General features: G+C 37.8%; 5 protein-coding genes and 1 long non-coding RNA gene across 25 annotated transcripts in view; 3 read left to right on the forward strand and 3 right to left on the reverse strand.

Annotated features, from left to right (window-relative positions):
- The window catches only part of LOC107264462 (cytochrome b5-like), a 6,530-nt gene extending 5,051 nt beyond the window's left edge, over window positions 1-1,479 (reverse strand). Inside the window, exon 1 of the mRNA XM_015732717.2 lies at window positions 1,346-1,479. The gene's annotated coding sequence lies outside the window, so the exon portion shown is untranslated. The remainder of the gene's footprint in view (window positions 1-1,345) is intronic.
- The window catches only part of LOC107264454 (heterogeneous nuclear ribonucleoprotein K), a 64,170-nt gene extending 55,222 nt beyond the window's left edge, over window positions 1-8,948 (forward strand). For 11 of the 15 annotated variants that reach the window (XR_001536961.2, XR_003058817.1, XR_003058820.1 and 8 more), the window contains 6 exons: window positions 3,715-3,843; window positions 3,950-4,388; window positions 4,573-4,724; window positions 4,918-5,087; window positions 6,045-6,130; window positions 6,186-8,948. Coding sequence is in view for 1 of the 15 variants with exons in the window: in XM_025081745.1 (XP_024937513.1) it covers window positions 3,715-3,843; window positions 3,950-4,388; window positions 4,573-4,724; window positions 4,918-5,087; window positions 6,045-6,072 (918 nt within the window). In the remaining 14 variants the exon portion in view is untranslated. Of the gene's footprint in view, window positions 1-3,714; window positions 3,844-3,949; window positions 4,389-4,572; window positions 4,725-4,917; window positions 5,088-6,044; window positions 6,151-6,182 lie in introns of those variants that run through there. The other 4 variants (XR_003058812.1, XR_003058814.1, XR_003058813.1 and 1 more) reach the window with 4 other exon arrangements.
- On the reverse strand, window positions 1,372-2,190 carry LOC107264461 (cytochrome b5-like). The gene is made up of 2 exons (XM_015732713.2): window positions 1,959-2,190; window positions 1,372-1,864 (listed from the first exon to the last, which is right to left on the reverse strand). The coding sequence occupies exon 2, from the start codon at window positions 1,851-1,853 to the stop codon at window positions 1,437-1,439; it is 417 nt and encodes a 138-aa protein (XP_015588199.1). The 5' UTR covers window positions 1,854-1,864; window positions 1,959-2,190; the 3' UTR covers window positions 1,372-1,436.
- A 3,389-nt stretch (window positions 8,949-12,337) lies between the features above and the next one.
- Window positions 12,338-14,810, forward strand: LOC112493885. Of its 2 annotated transcripts, none has more exons than XR_003058822.1 (2): window positions 12,338-12,474; window positions 13,946-14,810. It is a non-coding gene; the product is annotated as an uncharacterized LOC112493885 (long non-coding RNA). The 2 variants fall into 2 exon arrangements; XR_003058823.1 differs by having other exon boundaries at window positions 13,954-14,810.
- On the reverse strand, window positions 13,717-17,357 carry LOC107264453 (transmembrane protein 209). Of its 3 annotated transcripts, XM_025081744.1 has the most exons (9): window positions 17,179-17,357; window positions 16,941-17,066; window positions 16,542-16,861; window positions 16,051-16,380; window positions 15,841-15,974; window positions 15,429-15,755; window positions 15,130-15,357; window positions 14,894-15,054; window positions 13,717-14,576 (listed from the first exon to the last, which is right to left on the reverse strand). In XM_025081744.1, exons 1-8 carry the CDS (start codon window positions 17,223-17,225, stop codon window positions 14,926-14,928), a joined length of 1,641 nt encoding a protein of 546 aa, XP_024937512.1. In that variant the 5' UTR covers window positions 17,226-17,357; the 3' UTR covers window positions 13,717-14,576; window positions 14,894-14,925. The 3 variants fall into 3 exon arrangements, with proteins under 3 accessions (XP_024937512.1, XP_015588188.1, XP_015588187.1); XM_015732702.2 differs by lacking the exon at window positions 13,717-14,576 and having other exon boundaries at window positions 14,718-15,054; window positions 16,542-16,843; XM_015732701.2 differs by lacking the exon at window positions 13,717-14,576 and having other exon boundaries at window positions 14,718-15,054.
- A 98-nt stretch (window positions 17,358-17,455) lies between these two features.
- LOC107264456 (DNA/RNA-binding protein KIN17) lies at window positions 17,456-19,185 on the forward strand. 3 transcript variants are annotated; one of them, XM_015732704.2, is made up of 3 exons: window positions 17,456-17,592; window positions 17,726-18,176; window positions 18,239-19,185. In XM_015732704.2, exons 2-3 carry the CDS (start codon window positions 17,771-17,773, stop codon window positions 19,093-19,095), a joined length of 1,263 nt encoding a protein of 420 aa, XP_015588190.1. In that variant the 5' UTR covers window positions 17,456-17,592; window positions 17,726-17,770; the 3' UTR covers window positions 19,096-19,185. The 3 variants fall into 3 exon arrangements, with proteins under 3 accessions (XP_015588190.1, XP_015588191.1, XP_015588192.1); XM_015732705.2 differs by having other exon boundaries at window positions 17,457-17,592; window positions 17,747-18,176; XM_015732706.2 differs by having other exon boundaries at window positions 17,480-17,675; window positions 17,747-18,176.
- Window positions 19,186-19,201: the final 16 nt, after the last annotated feature.

Genomic DNA, 19,201 nt, shown 5'->3' on the forward strand with positions numbered 1-19,201 from the left:
CACTATGTGCCCTTGCGAACACTAGTTCCTCCTCATAACTCTTATCCCCACTCTCCTTACCGACTGTACAGACGTGCCGATTTGTGGCGGCCTTAGACCATGTACTACTGGACTGCGCATTTAGGATGGGGGCTGTTGCCGAGTCGAGGGACAAGGATAGCAGATCAGTGATGTATATATAGTAATCTATACTTCGTTTGTGCTAACGCTTAAAGCTAGGTTATAGAGTCGGAAGGTCGGTTACCGATCTTGGATCGGAGCAATTGATTGTGGTTTGACGTGTTGTGTGGAATTTCGAAAAGAATATCATATTCAAAATTAAATCATAAAACTCGTGTTGGAAGGGTTATTTTCAGTAGATAAATTGCGCCGAATTTAGTTCGAACAGGGTATAGGTCAAATGTAGCAACGCTGAATGGAGGTTTCCTTGTACACATCGCGAAGCACTGTCTATCCCTTTTCCATAAGTCGGCAACACGGGAAAGATAAGGAATGCGCGGTCCAATAGTCTATGGTCTAAGGTGGCGACGAGTTAGTTTCAGGAAAGATACTACAGAGCGCGCTGCTCCGATTGTTTGCTATGAGCTAGGTTATCGGTGACGGTTATTCTCACATTAAAAATTACCGTTGTATTTCTGATACATCTCCTTATTGGACGTGGTAGCGATAAGGAAAGAAAGGAAAGATCGTTATATCTCTTTTATAAACGTTACCGATCCTCGTCTCTTTTGTATTGAATTCTTGAGATTGACATAGGTTTTTTCTTTCTTCCCGAAGGGGAGCTGCTTCGTAATGAAGGTTGAAGGAATTTTGGGGCATCTTCAAAGAATCGTGCTAATCTCCCGGGACTGATAATACATTTCGTTGCGTAATATCCTCGACTGGTTAGACTTGTAGCTAGACAAATCAACATGTAATCAATGGTGGCGATGAAGAACGTCAACACTAATCTACCATTCATTGCGTCGCGGCGACTTTTCTTAATGTTGACTTAATTTCTCTTAAATTTTCTTTGAAAAGATTATTCACCTTTTTTTCATTTGTTTATCCTCAACCAAAAAAAAGCTAACAATTCGATAATTTTGAATTTTTTTTTTTTTCAAACTTGACATTCAGTTTACACGCGAACAAGTAGTGATGCGGTACGAAACGAGATTTTCGTGGGAACAAGGCAAAGATGTATTCGAACCAGCACGTACCTGCAGTTTTCTACACTTATGGAGCTTAACCTATATCGTTATTATTGTACAAGCTGTTTCAAGGAGAACCGGACGGGGTCCGGTCTCACGTACTTCGTTAACTGCTCACTGTACCTTTGACTCTTGCATTTAAATGCGTTACTTACGTGTTTGTCTTTTGCCTGGTCAGATCTTTTCTTCTTTTTTTCTTTATTAATATCGTTATTACAATTATTACGTCGGTCATCCGGAATTGGGTCAGCGCCAGAAAGTGTAGAAAATAACGGCATAAACCAAAACGCCGATACCAACGAATACTGGAATCCACGGCGATGACTCAGCCTTTTTCTCCTCGTATTCCCAGTCATCGTCGAGCTCCTTCATCAGGTCATCGCGACTCAAAGGTCCTCCTCCACTGGGTGCTTCACCTCCGGAACCCCCGGTGACCTTGCCTATTTTCAATGTTTCACGTAACTGCACCGCCTCTGTCGTGTGGCCGATTTCGTCGAAGCACGTAGTCCCATCCTTGCCGGCTAGATTTATCAGGACTTCCTCGCCACCTGGATGCTCCTTTAGGAACTTGGTCAGATCGTAGACGCCTTCGTGGATGATCATCCACAGATCCTTTTCCTTGTTGTGCCTCGTGACCTCGTCGTGCGTGAAGATCTGAGCCATTTTATTTTACACTTAAAAAAAAAATAAATAAAAAAAAAACGATACAGAAAATTATATCAATATTCGGATTTCACAATTATGATAAAATTGCCAGGATTTACTGACCTATGACCTGTTCGGCGCAATCTATTGCTGTTGCTTTTGAAAATTCCTTTGGAAATTTTTTTCTTTTTATTTTATCCTTCGATAGTTCTACTAATTGCACGAACTTCGTCCTACCGTACTTCACTCGTTCCTTTCTCGTCAGCTAATGCTTCCTCAGTGAGGTGTGGACGTTTTGCTTTGTCTGTAACGACTGACCACTTTGACTTCAATGGAAATTCATAATGAGGGTCGCTAATTTACACAGAATGGAAGACACTTTTATGAACGTCATGGGTATCGATTTTGCTTCCAGATCGATTCAAATTTATAAAATCGATTGCTACGCGTCCATCTCGATTATAAGTTATTCCTGGTGTTTTATGTTGAATCGTCGATACTGTGACGTCAACTAAGCGTCACGAAATGTATATCGATGTTTTAGCATGTAGTATTTGACATACTTCAAGGCATACTCGTATTTTTATTCAGTTACTTTCGGCCAATCATCTTCACTTTTTGTTGCCGATAGTTACAGCCATTAAAATACAACAGTCACGATAGGGTCAGCAAGAATCGTGTGATGTTAACTATGTGAGAAATCAACCTAATCTAACCTAACCTCCAAATATGCAAGTCATTCGTTACGACGCTTAATGATGACTTGGACATGTGTGAGGAATGACGATTTAAAAAAATTATTGATAACATCTAGATAATAATGTGTGACGATTAATTTTTTTTTTATTTCTCGTAATATTTTTTATTTATGTATCCAATGTTGTGCGTGTATATATTTATATTATTACTATCATAGTTAGTATTAGTATTTCTGGGAGTTACGTCATCATTGAGTAGTATCATTGACTTCACTGTGTCCGATAGTCACTTATTTTTTACTGGACAGATGATAATTATAGTCCGTTCGTGAGTAACTTTTTTTTTTTGGACAGATGTAAAACAATAAAGTATTTATAGCGTTACACGTGACTTTGTATACAATTTTTATTACGTAATTTACATAGCGCATAACTTTGCGCTAAAATATATTGTATTTGTCTACTTTAACATGTATTTCAGTGACTTTATAAACTTTCACTTAGCATTATCTAAGGGTAGTACTTTTTTTTTAATCTAAAAAAAATGACATTTTACTGATTGATGGACTGTACATTAGCGAGCCATAATAGCCTTCCTGCGTATGGTGTACTGGCAATAATTGAGCACAGTATTTTGGAAAATCATTTTTTCTCCCCACTGTACATACTTATTATTTCGTCAATACTCGTTGCTTCTGGGTAACGATTCTCTGGTTCGAGGAATTATTCATACTTTAGTTCCAAGAATTACTGTATACTCGTGGTGGGTGGTGGACTACTTGGTGGAGAAAAAGAGCCCCTTTTAGTTAGACGGTCGGAATGGAAGTGGGTGGTTTTCAAGGTAGCGATAATTGCCGTAGGACACGCGATGTCGCAATATTCGCTCTAAAATTGCCGCGGCGCCTCTGCGGTTTTCGTGCAGAGAGCAGCACCAGTCTTGTGTCAAATAGACGCGAGCAAGCTGACGCCGCAAGCTTATCGTGAACATTGAATTCAGTCGATTGATAAACGTCATTTTTGATGAACTTTCAAAGGTTAGCTGTAATTGGTTAAGGCTCGCTAAAAAGTATATTGTTCCAGTTGAAAAGAACGGTACGTCGTCCTGTTGCTGAAGTGAGAGAGGAAGCCAGTATTTGTTTACAATTCGCTTTCATTAATGCATCTTGTATTTTTGCTTGCAGAAAACTGGAGCCAGGATTAAGATATATTCCAATTGTTGTCCACACAGCACGGACCGTTTGGTTAGCATCTGTGGCAAGCCTGCTACTTGCGTGGAGAGTATTCGCGAGCTGGTAGCAACTATTAAAACTGTGAGTATAGTTACTATTGGTCGAGGAGAGTGATTGAGTTAAAAGAATAAAAAGAATAAAAAAAGAGTTTGGAAAATGATAAATAAATTGGCATAACTCGTTACAGTCGCCTCTGAAGGGTGTGAACAACCCTTATGATCCACACAATTATGACGACTTCTACGCCGACGAGTATGGCGGCTACGGGGGTGGAGAAGGTCAGGGTAAGCCTGGCTTCGGCGGTTCGGGAGGTCGCGGTGGAGGCGGCGGCGGTGGTGGAGGTGGCGGCGGTGGCGGCGGTGGTGGCGGCGGTGTCGGTGGTATGCCACCGCGTCGCGACGCTCGTGGCGGAGGACCTCCTGATATGAATCGTGGATTTGCTGCACCATCTCCCAGGGGTGGACCTCGCGGTGGTGGCGGAGGTGGCATGTCAGGGCCTCCTGATCGTGGTTACGGGGGAAACTCGCGTGGAGGCGCTGGTGGCGGCGGGTACGATGGTGGCAGGGGTGGCGGATATGCTGGAAATAGAGGTGGACCGCCACCTTATGGCGGCGGAAATTACAATAGTGAGTGGTATAAATCAATTTGGATTTTTTTTTTTCTTGTACAAGAAATAGTTGAGAATTGTTTTTTTTTTCTTCGTTTCGTTTCCTAACCCCTCGGATTTTTATCGTTATGGAAATTTACTTGTAAATTAAATACATTGTTGCTTAGAGCGTCTATTTATTTGTATTTTACGTACTATTGCAGACAATGGATGGGGGATGCAAGGTGGTGCACCCAATGGTCTCGGAGGCGGTGGTAATTCCGGGATGAGTGGACCACCCCTTGGAAGTAACCAGGGTAATCAAGGAAGCATGGGCGGTGGCAAGACCAGTACTCAAGTCACCATTCCCAAAGATGTGAGTAGTCACGTGAACGAAAATTAATATTTCCTAATAGACTCTCCTTGACCTGTCACCTTCGTCCTGACTCATGGCACGAGTTATAAATATCAGTTACCACCGACAAAAGTGACTTTGCTTAATCTCAGATAGCAAATCTCAGATAGCAAGAGCAGCATGGAAAATAACGTTTCTTTCCTTCTGTCCACAGCTCGCGGGAGCTATTATTGGCAAAGGTGGCGCCAGGATCAGAAAGATCAGATCTGACAGTGGTGCGGGCATTACCATAGACGAACCCCTGCCAGGAAGCAATGATCGCATCATTACTATCAGTGGACTGCCTAATCAGATACAGATGGCGCAGTACCTGTTGCAGCAAAGGTGAGCAAAAATCGGTATAGTAAATATTTTTTTGCGTTTTGCAAAATAATACTCTGTATGGATATGGGATTATCGATGACAAAATGAAATCAGAATACTTTTAATTGTAACCATTTTAATTGTATATAATTGATATGATAGTGTTATCAGCTTTTTTAATTCATACTTAGTCCCGTTATGCTTTCATACTAATGGACAGTACATAAATACATGGTGAACCCATTAGGCCCACCTTCATCTTAAAACAGGTTATGGTTGAACATGTATATATGTGTGTGTGTATATATATATATATATATATATTCAATTATTCTAATATGATATAATCATTTCCATTATTGTGAAGGCGTAAGAATATCCTTTTTTGTCTGAAAATCTTCCTGGATCATTTTGATCAAAACGTCGGATCAGCGGTGACTAACAAGAATTCCAATTAACCGGCCTAACTGAGGGCGCTACTCCGAGATATGGTGACGGAGTTACGAGGACTACTAATTCGTGACGCAACGAGTACCAGAGTTAACTCGGGGCGACCAGGAAGCCGAAGTCGGATACGGATCGCAAGATGGTGGATTTATATTAACACCCAATGGAATTGGGAGATGAAAAAAAAATTGGGGCCCCGTTGTATGGAAGACTAGTGATTTTGTTGTTCTACTGTCGATGTAACAAGGAATCACTAATCATCCTACAAAGGCGCTCAATCCTTCGTCGAAATAATCCGAGAGATGGCAGCCTATGTCCTTTTCTACTTGGGGAAAAAACACTCTACTAACCACCGCACGGGAACAAATGCAATATTAAACGAGAAGGATGATTCTGTTGTTGTCTAACGCTTGTTTTTTTTTTTTTAAATAATTATTATCACGACTGGGCAATAATTGATTTTGTACGATTTTTCTATTTTATTCTTAAACGTGACAGCTTCAAGTAATTCTTGTCCTTTTTTCGTTTTAGCGTGCACGAGAACGCGGACCACTACTAAAAAAATTGGCGGCGATGTAACCGAGAGCATGAGGGAGCCAAAGATGCGTTTGTGACTGTTTTTTTTTTTTTTTTTTTTTTTTTTTTTTTTTTTTTTTTTTTTTTTTTTTTTTTTTTTTTTTTTTTTTTCTAAGAATATTTCATGGGAAAACAGAAACACGATTACTGATAAAAAATAGAAAACACAAAAAGAGGGATCCGCACGGTTGTACATGGGCGTGCGCAATTTTGTGCTACGCGTGGAGAACAAGCCGTTTACACAAGGGTGGAACAATTTTGCGCACGCCAACGCGTGCGAGATCTTCGTCTTCCGGTTAGGATTTTCGCAAGTAAGGAAGTGTCAAGATTTAATGGAAAAATTGTAAGGGAAATGCTGATTACGGAGAGAGGTTGGATCAAAGTATCGAAGAGAAAGAGTAGCTTGAACACTTTGCGCTGCGGGAATCCCGCTCACCGGGAAAAATTATTTTTTCAGATAACATTCAGTAGCCCCAACAGTTTGTAGAATATTATTGCTTATACTTATTCTAGGATCGCTCGGGCTATTATTTGACTACGCCCTTTTTTTTTATTTTCGATCCGTCTAGAGGTAGTTTCCACGTATCATTCTTATCACCTTTTTTGACCTACGCACTTATGTTAACGGGAGGCTTTCCACGATAGCGCCATGTTTCAAATCGCAAGCTCACCTTTAGAATCAAATATCGTTTCACTTACGTTTACGCATTTTATACGTGATTTCATTCGCGTCACACTGTAAATACAAACTTCGATTGATTGTCCTATCGATCCAGTCATTCCTTCAAAGTTATTACTATACAGGATGTACTGAGAAGACACAAGAAGCGTTCCCGAGTAACGTGAAGAATCCAGTGACAAATATATTTTTTGAGTATCATTTTGAAAAGTGCGACATGGCAATGCCTTGGAAAATGTTCCGAACGAAAACCGCCCCCACGAATCATAAAGCCGCGTTGAATACGTCATCTTCCCTTCGAAAATTCCGTAGCAATTTTTATTTTTGTTTCTACGCTTCTCGAGCCTCTTATCTTAACGCTGTCGATTTTCAAATGACTCACAATACTATAAACAGTCTCTTTATTAACGCCAAATATCAGTCTACCGCGCATACCTGTCTGCGCATAGAGTGGTGGGGATAAGACGGCTCGAGATTATAGATACAAAAATTGGCCAATCGCAGGGAAGTAAATGCCCATGGGGCAGAATTGTACATATAAAGAAAAAATACCTTCCCGTCATATTCCCTCCCTAGCCTCCCGCCCCCATGTACACTGTTTCTCTACTTGCATTATTATTATTATTACTATTAATAATAAGAATAAATATGCACTATTATATAATCCATCCCAGTATATATTATATATATAAATATATACTAATGATTAAATGAAGAAGAAAAACCCCTTTACTCGTAGCGAACGCCATGCGTCATTATTAAGAAGGTACAGAATAACGAATAAAGATTATTAATGATAACGATAACGACGGATAATTAAGAAGAGAAAAGAGGATATACAAACGAGGATTCATGGTGATTTAACGCGGTCGCAAGTCAAAGGTCGCTTCTAACGGTCGAGCCAAGTTTCAATGTTTCACATTTGCCTGCTATTACGAGCCGTGAGAGGATAACGTGTGTACGTTTTTAAAGCAGACGAAATTACAATAAAAGAAAAAGAGAAATCAGTCTAGCGCCCGTTGTATTAGCGTCCTCAATTTTTTTGCGAAAAATTTGAGAAACATATGAAGAACGCCAGAACGATAGGAGATATATACCGGAAGTGTCACAGACGGAAAGAGAAAGAGATAACATTTTCCATGTAACAATGGAAAGTAAAATATGAACAAAGAAAAGAGAAAGAACGAACGATCATCGTCGCGATCCTCTTTCCTCTCGTTTATACCAACAGCCAATCAGCATCCTTGTATATTTTTTTTTTTCAATTTATTATCGTCCATTCTCTCGAGTCTCTTATTATTGCATACGTCTTTTACTTTCTTTCTACTTAATCCTTTTTTTTCTGTTGTCGATTTAATCTCGTTCCTCCCTTCTTATGTATCAAGAGATCATACAAGTAGTAAAAGTTTTATAGTAGTTTTGATATGCGAAGCATTTGTTTGTTTTTTTTTCCTTTTTAATCCCAAGCATCATTCGTATTCTCTTTTTTATTGATACTTACTAATTGGTACACACATTGTTATTGGCAGAACTCTGTTTCTTAGTTATAAACATTGTTAGTTTGAATTTATGTACTCTGGTTTTATTCCTAGTAAAATTGGAAACGTCTTCAAAACTGAAATTAATATAAAATAATGATTAACAGTGTTAACGAGCGTGTTCAGTGCTGGCTATGTACACTGGATATGCACTCCGTATGAGAACCGGCAATGAATGATGATAATTGCGTTAATATAATAATTTGTATTAATTGTGAATGTGAGAATGCGAGAATGCGTGAAACTATTATAAAGAGAGGGATGAATACACGAGGATGAGAGTAATAAAAAAAAAATTTAACAGATAGCACAGCATAAACAAGGGAGGGACACGAATAAAAAATAAATGAGAGACAGAGACCACAGAGACACTCGTTTGTAAACACGATAAAAATGTGTACCTATTATACATACAAGCTTCGCTCAAAGTTGATTCCCCCCTCCAAGAAATATGTTCCCATATTCGTGCCACCATATTTGAATCATTTGAACCAGTAGTGCGCATGCGCACCTCATTCTCTAATTTGCGAAGTACGAATAATCGGGTGCGCTTTGAGCGTAGCGCCATAAGAATATACAGTTTACAATTCTTTGTAACGGATCATTTTTATTTGTCGAATAAAACGTTAGTACAAACGACTACCTAAGCTGTTTCATTTTAGATTAAGAAAACATGTCCGAATATCATGCGAGCGTGCAAATTGTATGTAAAGATAAGTAACGTTAGTTCTGTTGTCATACTTGTCAAATTAAAGGGCAGAAACTGCTGGATTTTCTTTGTTCCCGTTTATCCCTGCCAACGGAACTTAAAATATAATTTAAGACTTTATCTGTACATTTGAAATATCTGGACTTGAAATCGTTATTCAACTCGTTACAAGCTAAGGGTAATTGTAACTTGGGTTTATACCTTAAGGGTCCTAGAACCATCTTGGACCCTTTAAAGTTCAGTAAGAATGACTGGCAGTTGGCCCACTAACAGGGGAATAAAGCCAGCAGGGATCAAGAAGAAGAAGAAGTAGGAGTGGTGTGTAGTTCTAGGGTGAGGGGGTTACTTTGTAGCAGAGGGGAGAAGGTGAGATGGTCAATATTATATACTATCTTTTAGAGTAGTTTAATTCGGTTTCTTTAAGAATAATATACTGAAAAGTCCTTCTCTGACTATATAACATTCCGTTTTGTAACGTCAAATTAATTAGAATAGTTTGAAATATTAATTTCCCGTGGCTTCGGTACTGTGAGTATAATGTACTGTATACATTATTTTATGTATTCTGTGAGTTGTCACGCTGACCAGGGCGGAAGCGCGGAAACTTCGCACTAAAAAATCTCGTAATTGGTTATATGAGAGCGATTCTCCGTGAATTGGTGTAAAGTTGGCGGATATAAAACTTTATCTGCGTTTCCCTCTTTTTTATTTTCATCGGTAGTTCTGTGCAACAGTGCGAAATGTTTTGAATAGGGAACGACGGTTTGTCGGGTCTCCATGACAGATACGTAGACTGTCATTTTCGAGGTTCAGTTATTTTTTACATATTTTCTAAGAAATAATTAAAAATTCGACTTCGCAGGGAAAGACATTTTATCGGAAGGCTTCGATTTTGTATAATAAATTAATTGACAGTGGTTTCTGTGGAACATTTTTTTGTTGCGAAGTTTCCCCGATTTTAGCCTCATACGTATTATAACTCACCCAAACAAATAGTGTGTTCCATTCGCCGTTAACCAATGCCTTAAGGCTTTGATCTTATTGTCAGTAATTTGTGCAGGCGGTTGTAAGATATTTGACACAGTTCTGGAAGCATGTTGGTATGAACTGCTTCTGTTTAGTTTAAGGGGACAGTACACCATGCAAGCATAAAAATTAAGCCTATTTTTACGAATTTTTTTAGAGAAAACGAATAAACATAGAGTAAATCTGTTTTCAGTTCTTTATTATACAAGTTTTGAATAACATTTTATACTTTTTTTTATGACATTTGAAAACAAAATGGCGGCGTGACAGCTGATTTCCCAAAGCGCTTTAAAAAATAGGTAAAACTCGGTGGAAAATCTCCCAATAGTGCCGTTTGACCTAGAACAAAACTATTTATGTAATTTGGTTTAAAATCAGTTTTTCTAGTCTTTCTCATAGGGGTTTTTCGAAATTTTAATTTTTTTTCGAGTTATAAGCTTTCAAAGTCAAAATTTTTTTTTCGGCCAAAAAAATCGTCTTTAAACAAGCGTAAAAAATTTTTGAGAAAAGATATCAAAAAAATCCTATGAGAAAGACTAGATAATGATATTAAGAATATAATGAAACCGGTTTTAGGCAGATTGGTTAAAAATTGGGCCGTGGGATTTTCCACCGTTTTAAAAACGTGGTTTCGAGAAAAACGCGTTTAAATTTTTTTTGCAACTGTTGTCTGGCGTGTAACGGTTTTCTACAGAGGGTGGCGTCCTTAAAGTGACCTCTACTGGTATTAAATAGTACTAAAAACACGAAATAGGTCACTTACCATCTGCCAAATTTACCTACCATAAATATATAATGGTAAAGGATCATTTATACCTGGTGCGCTCGCACCCTCGAAAAGCGCCGAAATACGCAGTTGGAGCGCTTCGAGGTACTCTCGGAAAATGGCTCATAGCTTTCGAAAAAAAATTTGCTCCACTAAATCAACACCTGGACATCATTCTTACGATAATAATACATCATTAAAGCCAGAAATAAAAAATTTGTTTTTTAAAAACTTGCATGGTGTACTGTCCCCTTAAGGTCAAAGAACGAGATGGCCACTGAAGAGTCTCAAATCGCTACTGAGTTTGACTGTGAAATCGAAGCTGATTTAAAATCTAGTACGGATTGTATACAATGATATTTTCAAGTTAATGCTAGTGTTATGCAAATAGTTTGCAAAAGTGTTATCAGTGGACCGAGATCGAACCTGGTATTAGTATGTTGGAACCGGAACCTAAATTCAGTACCACAAGTGGCATGCAACCGGAATCTGAAGCTAGTACTACTCTGCTGAAGCAAGAACCTCAACCGGTATAAGTGAGATACAACAAGAACTTCAGCTCGATAGCAGTAGCATGTAGCAGGAAGCTAAACTCGGATTGCTGAATTTAGCTTATTATTGCTATCGCGAGGAAAGAGGCTCTCCTCGTCAATGATGCACGAAAGTTATATGCAGAGATATTACTGCCATCGCCTACCAAGCGCAGAAGACTTCGAGGCCTCAGTTTCACATTGGAGCAAAATTTAAGGCCTTATTTGTTCATGTTCAATAAAGCGATCGAAAAAGACCACTGTGCTACATAGAGAGTTATGCTTAGTAGAAGTTTAAAAAACAATACTAAAAATATTTTGAATAAATGTCAGTCAGGCTATCTGTCAAAGTGTACCAATTCGTCCTTGTTCTATGTACATTTAAAATTCGATATAGAAAAAGACGACTAATTATAACCGTTAATTTACTGAGATTCAAGATTCGATTTGAGTACGATTAATTAGCAGCCAATACGTTAATTGAGACTTGTTGAAGTGTTATAGCAATATGTGTGACGTGTAAATATAGCTGCGTCTTTATAAAATAAATGTTAATATTGTGAATTTTGATTTTTTAAATTTGCTGTATGGAATGTGTGATTTCTTGTACACTGTCTAGTTGTCTTTCATAGCATTTTATATATATATTTTTTAAAGTCAATACAATAAACTTGTTTACTTCCAAGTGCGTTAATACAATTTTACACTGAATATATGAATGAAGCTGTTATAATTGAATTGTGGGTTCTTTACTTTCTCTGCAATAAAATGTTCAGTGGAACTTGGACGCACCGCTTTAATTCCCCACTCTGCACAGTTGAGGTGTGATGACGGTACTTTGGTTAATTGCTGCTCTAGACACGGCACAGTGCGTGTCGCTCGTGGCGCCATGAGCGCCTCGGTGAGTACTTACGCTCAAGCTGAGTGGCGCAGTGGTGCGGTCAGGGTTGCATTGGAACTGGTTTCGATTGTGCATTGTGATTTTACGTCATAGGTAACTGAATTCGTTCATACTGCCTAGTGTACTTGCGACGTTTAATGCAACTCGGTATAGCTTTGGTTTAGTTTACTTGTCGGACTTAAAGGTTCTGAAGGAGGGACAATCTTGTTTTAATTAAAATTAACTTCTAAAGTTAGGTACTCGCAATGCAATTTTCGCAATTTCGCATATTTTCAGTCGAGATATTTAAAAGAAACTAATTAGAGGTTAATGCTGATGCTGATAAAGGGGTTCGAAGTTGCAAAATTTTTATAACAAAAAAACTATCGATCGGATTTCAATGAACCCAATTGCGTTTAAAAGAACTGAAGAAAGAAGGAGACACGTGTCTTTGTGCTTATCAAAAAAACATCGCTTAATGGGTGAACCACTTCTATGCAGGTGCAATCTATTTCTCGTTAAAACGGCATTATGCTGCTTGAATTTGCTTCTCCAATTATTACAGAACCCTTTTTATATATCAACTAAATAGAGTGGTTGTGGAGGTCGCTGAAGCCGATTTTAGACTTAAAATTTAGAAATTCACAATCTCAGATACTGTAAAAATGCAAATTTGAAATTTTGATTTCAGGGGGTAACTTAAATGCATTCTATCACGTTTATATAGATATATGTAACTTTTGCGAACGAAATTAATTAAATGTAACTTATCGTTGACAAATGCGATATTTGCATCTCATTAGTCATCGTGAGAACAGAATTACGGGAAGCGTATGAATATGTTTATACGATTATACGTTATCGGGCAAACAAAACGAGAAACTGCGTAACAGTTGACGTATACAAAAATTCGAGCAGTACCAGATAGGAATAGTCGAACGCGAGAGTGTTGTATTTTCAATAATTCTTGAATGTGAGTAACTTTAAGTCTTTGCAAAAGCACTGAAAATGCAAGTAAATCCTATAAACATTCCCCGACATTTTGTTTGCCACATTTCAATTGCTAAAAATAGAAGAGAGACTTCTATAAATCAGAAGGAAATTCTTATTTAAAATATTCCAATGTGCACTCATTAGTAGGTAATTTAGAAATGTCATCTTCTACTATTTGTGCATCACTATCTTTTGTATGGTACCACAAAATCTAGATTTCTCAATTGTCATATCAATACCATTGAACACTCGTTCGTTGCATTTAATAAAATAGCTTCCATGTGCTCTTTTAATTCAATTTCCTTGTGATCTATGGAATGCAATGAACGAATTCAATGTCATTGGAATGACGGTGAAAATTTTAAGTCCACAATCGACTTCAGCGACCTTCAGAACCACCCTTGGGATACAAGAGTTCGCAAAACTTTTTGCGAGTATCGAGGAATCCCGCTAGAAGGGGATCAGGAGATGAAGGGGTGGTTTTTTTGTAAGATATACAACCGAACGTTATTCAAACGATTAAGCTTTTTAATTGACACAGAAATTTTTGTAATAATTGGAAAGACAAATTCAAGCAACATAATGCTGTTTCAATGAGAAATTGGTTGCACCTGCATAGGAGTGGTTCACTCCTCAAACGAAGTTTTTTTGATGAACGCAAAGACATGTGTCTCCTTTTTTTAGTTCTTTCTTTAAAACTATTTTTTCGCCGATAAAACAATACGTATCGCTCAGTTTTTCAGGCTCATCAAAATTGGAGAGCAACAGTTTGGGACTCCTTCCTTGTCAGACCTGCTGAATATGCTGTGATCGATCCAAAGTCTGTCGCATTGTGAGTGATTGTGAGCGATAATGAGCTGGAGCGCTGACCGCGTTCCGACAAGCCGGAGCGACATGGAGTGGCGGAGCTGCGCATGCGCCGCAGCTACTTTGTACTCGCACCGCGAACTAATGTTGACTTTGAATTCCGGCACATAGCATTTTCGTCCAGAATGCTAGGTGTTAAACCTAAACAACACCTTAATTGTCCTATTATAAATTATACTTACCTCTACACTCTACGCTTCTACTCTATCTTGTCAGATTTGATAATACGTATATAGGTTTTGAGGAATAATACCGATTTCTATTCCTTCTTCCTTCCTATGTAGATAAAACTAGCAAGATACTTTCCTCTTTCTCTTTGTTGAATTTGGATTTGGGAATCATCTGCAATGAACAGGATTTTTGCAGGATAAAGGAATGTACAAGGATACCCACTTACACTATCCATCATCAAGAATACTCTGCTGCCCGCAGTCTTTTCATTCAGTAGACCCGTGGAGAGCAACAGTTATTTCAAATTTAAGAAGACGTTTCTGCAAAACTGGAGAAAGAACAGCCTGTATAGTATTAAATTAAATTAAGATTGAAAATTCAAAAAGAGTTCATCTCGCAATTTAAATTCATACACGTTGACATTAGTCTGTCGTAAATTATTGTGAGGCGAAAAATGGTTAGTCGCGTGTTAAGCAAAAATATTTTAATTGACAAGTGAAATAATCCAAGCCTCTCTGCAGTAGTACTCAATCGTTCATGAGAATAAAGTCATGATTAAGAATGTTGTCAATAAATTCATTGTTGTAGAACACAATCACTGCATGGTCCTACTACTATTAAGTTCATTGGCGATAGTACACAAACCAAGTTTAAAATGATTATTGTACACTTCCTATTCATCCATCAATGACCCAAAGAATGTTGACACCAGACATTCCCAAATTGACACGTCCCAGCATTCCATGATCACGTGTTTTAACAATATACAAGAACAACAACAACGTGTGAAACATGTTATTTCGGCCCTGAAAAGGTGTAAAAAATCTTCCAAATATATGAATGACAAAAATGAACAACTAGATATTGGTTAGAAGACTTACCCTTGGTATTTCCTCTGTCTGCTGTGAATCGCTAGTTGAATCTCCTGTCAATGCCAAACTATAATGAGGTGGATTGACAGATTGACATACGATTATTGGACCTTTATGTTTTGGCAGATCAGTACCAGCTTTAGCTATGTATCTCGATGTGAAAGGTCGCGCATCCGGCTGGTCTAGTGGAGCTTCCAGTTGGGTATCCATGTATGAAGATACTAAATGCATTACAATCTGAGGGAACGAATACTATAATGTAACACATAATTAATTGTATTAGTGTATTGGTTTTTTATAATACTTACAGCAGTGTCTGTTGGTAAACTGCTGTCCCATTCCTTTCCATTGTATGATCCACCACCGTTCCATTTAAATTCACTCATTGAACCACCCTTCGCTAATACTTTGATTCTCTTGACTAGGTAATCTTGATTGTTTGACAGCTCCAGGAAAGGCACCAAGGTAGGAAGAGTAGGTACGCCAGAAACAAGAACTGGGGATTGGGCAAGTTTACGGAGTCTATCAAGTCCTACTTGTCCAGGTTGGGAATCACTAAGTCCATGTCGGGTTAGAGCGGTGCATACTGCTTCTATCTCCGTTGCGACGCGTTCCACTACAGTTTTACTGATCCACTGAAACAGATATAAACGTTGATGATTCGATACAGAATATCTCAGCTGCGTAAAATTAAGAGTTCATTCTTGACTTGATAATTACCATACGAAGATTTGCTGTCCATTCATTAACTGTATTTGGACTGATGCGACGCTTTTTCCAAACATCTGGTACACCGAATGCTCCACGTGGCGAGCTCCCTTCTTCAGCACCGGGGCTCGCTGATTTAGAATTGTCTGAATCAAACGAAATCAATTAACACACAATACAATTCTATTGTTGTGGTTAAACTTATCGGCTCTTGAAGCTTACCAACTGTAGGTGCCAATTGGTATGCACATCTTCTGAGCATTGGTGAGACTTCACTAGGACTTCTAACAGCAGGATGCGACCAGAAGGAGCTTAAAAGATTTGACGGCTGGTCTATGCTCATTGAGCATGCTGATTTTCTTTCCTGTCGAGCAATTTCCTTCAAATAGCTCTGCAGCTGCGTTTCATCTTGTATTAAATTTTCACTTGTCAGGCTTCCATTTGCTGATGCATTCAAAGACTTATTCAGTGAACTATTTGGACTCAGAGTCAGTTTGCGTGGAGATGGTGAGTGGCCATATTTGCCAAACGAACTTGACGATAGATAATCCTCTTAAAAAGAAAATTAATTTGTCTTTTATCCAGACTGATATACGTAATGTCATGATTAATTGCATATGAAGTTTATAAGCATAACTCTTTTATATCTCATCTCTAGATAATAATATAATTATAGTGATTAATGTATTTGTAAAGAGAAGTAAATTACATACTTGTTTCATTTAAACTTGGTGAACCAAGCGTGCTTGATGGTCTGCTTAAGTTCATACAGGAAAAATTTAATGGTGAACTTGGTTCTGATACTTTTGGGGGTGAAACTGGTTCATTCTTAAATAATGGATCGTCATCTGTGATGCCTAATAATCTCCTTTGTCTTGGGCTTATGGTTACAGGTTGCAGACTTAATATTGCTAAGAAATAGCGAATTAAGTGGTATAATGCATTTAAGGCAAATATAGATGCCAAGCACCATTCTATCCAACTGAATGGCTTGTATGCTACACCACCGTATAATCTAAAAGAACCATTATGACTATGGAGAGTAGATATATATGAACACAGAGATAAAAAATGACAATGATTAAATAAAAATTATATATATATGTACTCACATATCAAAAATAATGATTGCAAGTAAAGTGCTATTGATAAAAAACCATGTGATACTATTTTTTGCCTTGGTTTGTGTTTGTCTGAGGTCCAGTGTTTGTTGTACTTGTGGCTTTGGAGTTAATATTCTAAAAAAAAAAAGTATTACAATCTCTGCTGAATAGCATTAACAAATTTGTATAATGTGTACAAATACTGTGGTCTGGTGTTGATGTAGCTTTTTGTTACTATTTTTTTTACCTAGCATTTGGAGAAATGCATCGCATTGATGAATGGAAATTACTCATCTTAGATTATCCTTAATCTTAATAACTTTTTAAATATTCAATACAAAAGTTACACCTACAACTAAAACATAACCTTTTCGCTGAATGCGAATTGGATATGACTGGATATGACCGGCAAATGAGCTTCTTGTATTGATCACAGCGCCATATTGACCACCTGCGTCGTAAACTGGAATCAACGTCGTTAGAGTCCCGTCGTATCCTTTAACTGCCATCTATGATCCTAGATATGCAGTTTATAAATACTGTTTTTCGTGGAGTAACTGACAGACTTGTTTTGATTGCAATTGATTGTCATCTAATTTAAATAGATTTTAATATTATTTTCTTGTTCTACTCGTAGCGAACAACATAAAAATCCAAATACGTACGTATATTAATTGTTGTTACAGCCGCGTAATCTTATATTTGGAAAATGTGATGTTTTAATAGCAACAATTGGTTAATTCAGTTCAGTATTCAATAGTATTCTCTATACTAATTTAATAAATTGTTTATAGCATACAGATTTATGATTGCAGAAGAAAGTATTAGTCACTATTAAAATGGGAAAACATGAAGTGGGTACTCCAAAGTATATCGCAAACAAAATCAAAGCCAAGGGGTTGCAGAAGTTGCGATGGTACTGTCAAATGTGTGAGAAACAATGCCGGGATGAAAATGGATTTAAGTGCCACACAATGTCAGAATCACATCATCGTCAATTGTTACTCTTTGCTGATAATGCCAGTCGATATATGGACCAGTTCTCAAGAGAATTTTCACAGGGTTACTTACACCTTTTGAAGAGACAATTTGGTACTAAAAGAGTACCAGCCAATAGAGTTTATCAGGATTACATTGCTGATAGAGGTCATGTACATATGAATGCTACTATCTGGCTAAGCTTGACAGGTTTTGTCAAGTGGCTAGGCCGTACTGGAAAATGTGTTGTTGATGAGACTGAGAAAGGTAAGAAAGTCTTATAAACTATGTAAAAGGAAATTATATTATTAATACTTTTATTATATTAGGTTGGTTTGTCACATACATTGACCGAGATCCCGAGACATTAGCTGCTCAAGAGAAAAAAGCTAAGAAACAGAAAATGGACAAGGACGATGAGGAACGAATGATGGATTTCATTGAGAAGCAGGTAGAACGAGGTCGTCAGGATGGAGATTCTAATGATGCATTCAAAGTACCACTAGTTCGTCCAGAGGATGATAAGCCTCTTGTATTAGAACTGAAACTTAAACCTAAGGTAACACCTATTACCGGACTGAAGACAGATCTAACTAAAGCAAAAAGTCGGGCATCTTCAAGCATTGAAGAAGAATCAAATAACACAATGGTTATCAAAAAAGAACCTGAGGATGATACAATCAGTGAATTTTCTGTTGGACGATCTGACACAAGCACCAGAAAGCGAGACAGACATGACAGTGGTGATACTTCTTCAAAAAGGTTAAAAAGTGAACATTCCGACATTAAGAAAGAGAAACGTGATAAAGAGTCAAAGGGTTGGCTCCGAGAAGGTCTTGCTGTGAAACTGACAACAAAAAGCCTTGGTGATAAGTATTACAAAGCCAAAGGTATTATTCAAGAGTTGATAGACAAACAAGGCTTTGTTGGCAAAATTAAACTTACCAGCCCTAGTGAAGTCGAAGGTCATATAGTAAAACTAGATCAGGCTCACATGGAGACAGTGATTCCTACAATAGGACGCATAGTTTTGATTCTCTGGGGTAAATACGAGGGAGAGAAAGCCATCGTGCAGAAAGTTCGCATCGAAGAATTTAGTGTCGATGTAGAGCTCGAAGGAGACAAGAAACTCGTCAAAAGAATTCCTTACGAACAAATTTGCAAGTATGTCGGTAAACAAAGTTGAATATTTAAGATTAGACTAAGCTGTGTTACTCGTAAGAGTGTCTGTGTACATATAATAAATTCTGAGAATGACATAAATGATATTGATACATTTATTATATATTCAT

The sequence above is a fragment of the Cephus cinctus genome, unplaced genomic scaffold, assembly GCF_000341935.2.
Source record: "Cephus cinctus unplaced genomic scaffold, Ccin1 Ccin1_scaffold0171, whole genome shotgun sequence".
In the NCBI taxonomy this organism is placed as follows: domain Eukaryota; kingdom Metazoa; phylum Arthropoda; class Insecta; order Hymenoptera; family Cephidae; genus Cephus; species Cephus cinctus.